The sequence below is a fragment of the Myxocyprinus asiaticus genome, chromosome 10, assembly GCF_019703515.2.
Source record: "Myxocyprinus asiaticus isolate MX2 ecotype Aquarium Trade chromosome 10, UBuf_Myxa_2, whole genome shotgun sequence".
NCBI lineage: Eukaryota > Metazoa > Chordata > Actinopteri > Cypriniformes > Catostomidae > Myxocyprinus > Myxocyprinus asiaticus.
The window spans coordinates 21433405-21435892 of record NC_059353.1 but is presented as its reverse complement, the minus strand read 5'-3'; the positions used below and the strand labels follow the sequence as shown (position 1 = coordinate 21435892).

Sequence of the window (2488 nt, the reverse complement as noted above, 5' to 3'; positions counted from 1 at the left end):
AAAACATTTTAAACACATTTAAACAAAAACTCATTGAAAGCATTCCTTTCATTCCTGTTGAAGAAATGGAATCCAAAAGGATCTAATGGTACAGGTTGGAGGCATGATCCAGTCACATGGAGAAGGAGAAAGCATTTCACTATTTAAAAGGCCAGTGCACTGAATTGCTAGGTCAGGCATTCATATACAATAGGTGACACACAGTTTTGAATTGGGACAGGTATATAAAGGTAGCCAAGAGCAAAGTAGCATTGTATGCATATTAAGCTGACAGACATCATGGGCAAAGTGCGTTCTTAAAATTCTGTTTTGATTAATGAATCAGCTATTGCAATACAACAATCTAAAGATGAATTGTAATGTTGTCAAACTCTAAATATACATTGAGCATATTTGGCTAACAAATTATTAATGTTTGCTTTTTATTTTCAGGTCATCTTCTATGAAGACAGGAATTTCCAGGGTCGCTCATATGAGTGTATGAGCGACTGTGCTGACATGTCCTCCTATATGAGCCACTGTCACTCTTGTAGAGTGGAGAGTGGATGCTTCATGATGTATGACCGTCCCAACTACTTGGGAAATCAGTACTTCTTTAGGAGGGGGGAGTATGCTGATTACATGTCTATGTTTGGAATGAGCAACTACATCAGGTCCTGCCATATGATCCCTATGGTGAGTTCCTTGAGCATTTTTGTCTAAAAGAAATATCAAATTTACAGTTTGTTTAATGTTTAAAAATAAAATAAAAAATAAAAAAATTGATCTCAAGTTGCTTCTGCCTGATAAACATCAATTTAATGGATTTCTTTCCAATACAGCACAGGGGATCCTACAGAATGAGGATCTACGAGAGGGAGAACTTCATGGGCCAGATGTATGAGATAATGGATGACTGTGACAACATCATGGACCGCTATCGCATGTCTCACTGCCAGTCCTGCCATGTGATGGACGGTCACTGGCTCATGTATGAACAGCCCCACTACAGAGGCAGGATGCAATACTTCAGGCCTGGAGAGTACAGGAGCTTCAGCAATATGGGTGGCATGAGATTCATGAGCATGAGGCGTATCATGGATTCTTGGTATTAGTGTTCCTAGTGTTTCAATAAAATAAGTTCTCTAAAAAAGTAAGCACTGTGTGAAAAATCATTAATGCCACTAATATTTGGATGACTTCACTGCACAAAAATACCCATGAGATTAACACACAAATAAATAAATAAAAAATCACAAGGCACCATCAAAAGAGCTAAGAAACTAAATTTGCAATTTTCACTTAAATATTATCAAAATTCAAGTCATAATCTGAATTTGAGATACAATCGAATAAAAAAATTTTTTTGTGCTTTTTTATCAAATCAATTACATGATGTGCCGAATAATTAATTTAAACACATAATATTAATTTACTGAGAAAGGCCCCCAAATAAAGATAATTTAGTAATTTAATCACAATAATTTTAAATGTAATATATAATAAATACTGTATATTCATTCAGAATATTGAAGTACATTCCATCATATACATATATTTTGGCAGCAGACTAGTTAAGCAGTTCAACAAAAGTGTCAAAATGTTTTTGTTTTTTTCACATCATTGAACGTAACCCTATTTTTGGTCTACTTCCATCTGAGCTATTTTTAATTGTTGGTCTATGTATTCATACATCAGACTTATGCTTCTGGAGCATCTAAATTTTGTTGTGTTTCATTAGTTTTAAGCTGTCTTTGAGCATAAACGCACATCTGTGGAGGGCTGCATGGTGGCTCAGTGGGTAGCACTGTCACCTCACAGCAAGAAGGTCTCTGGTTTAAGTCCTGGCTCACCATGCAGCACAGAGCTGGTGTAATCTCTGATTAGCCTCTCATTAGCATTTGCTGATGATGGGGGTCAGAGCAACAGGACACCAGTCATTTAAGCAAGTGATTTTGGATTGCTTTGGTACAGGCAAAATGGTGGACATTTTAAAGCATGTGAGGACCACAGACAAGGAGAGGGAAAGGTTGAAAATATCCGTAGAAATACCAGCCATTTGGTTTGCGCATGCTCTGATGACATGGCCAGGAATGCCATCTGGACCTGTGGCTTTACGGATATTCAACCTTCAGAAGGATTGGGTTACATCCACTACAGAAACGGAGAGTGAACTAACCTCTGTAGCTTCGGCCGCGAGAGCTCTCTCCGCGAGGGCGGTGTTATTTCCCTCGAAACGAGCATAAAAAGTATTAAGCTCACCCAGGAGAGAGGCAGCGGTGTTCATGGCTGAGTTTTTATTCCCTCTGAAGTCCATGATGATATGAATTCCCTGCCACATGCTTCTAGAGTCAGTGGTGTTGAACTGTCCTTCAATCTTGTCCTTGTACTGGCGTTTGGCTGCTCTGATAGTTTGGTGGAGGGCATAACTGGCTTGTTTATGCTCCTCCACATTCCCGGAATTAAAAGCGGAGGTCCGCGCATTAAGTGCCACACGAACATCGCTATT

General features: G+C 38.8%; 1 protein-coding gene across 1 annotated transcript; it reads left to right on the top strand.

Annotated features, from left to right (window-relative positions):
* The first annotated feature begins 205 nt into the window (after positions 1-205).
* On the top strand, positions 206-1136 carry LOC127447015 (gamma-crystallin M2-like). The gene is made up of 3 exons (XM_051708457.1): positions 206-288; positions 433-675; positions 822-1136. The coding sequence occupies exons 1-3, from the start codon at positions 256-258 to the stop codon at positions 1092-1094; spliced, it is 549 nt and encodes a 182-aa protein (XP_051564417.1). The 5' UTR covers positions 206-255; the 3' UTR covers positions 1095-1136.
* Positions 1137-2488: the final 1352 nt, after the last annotated feature.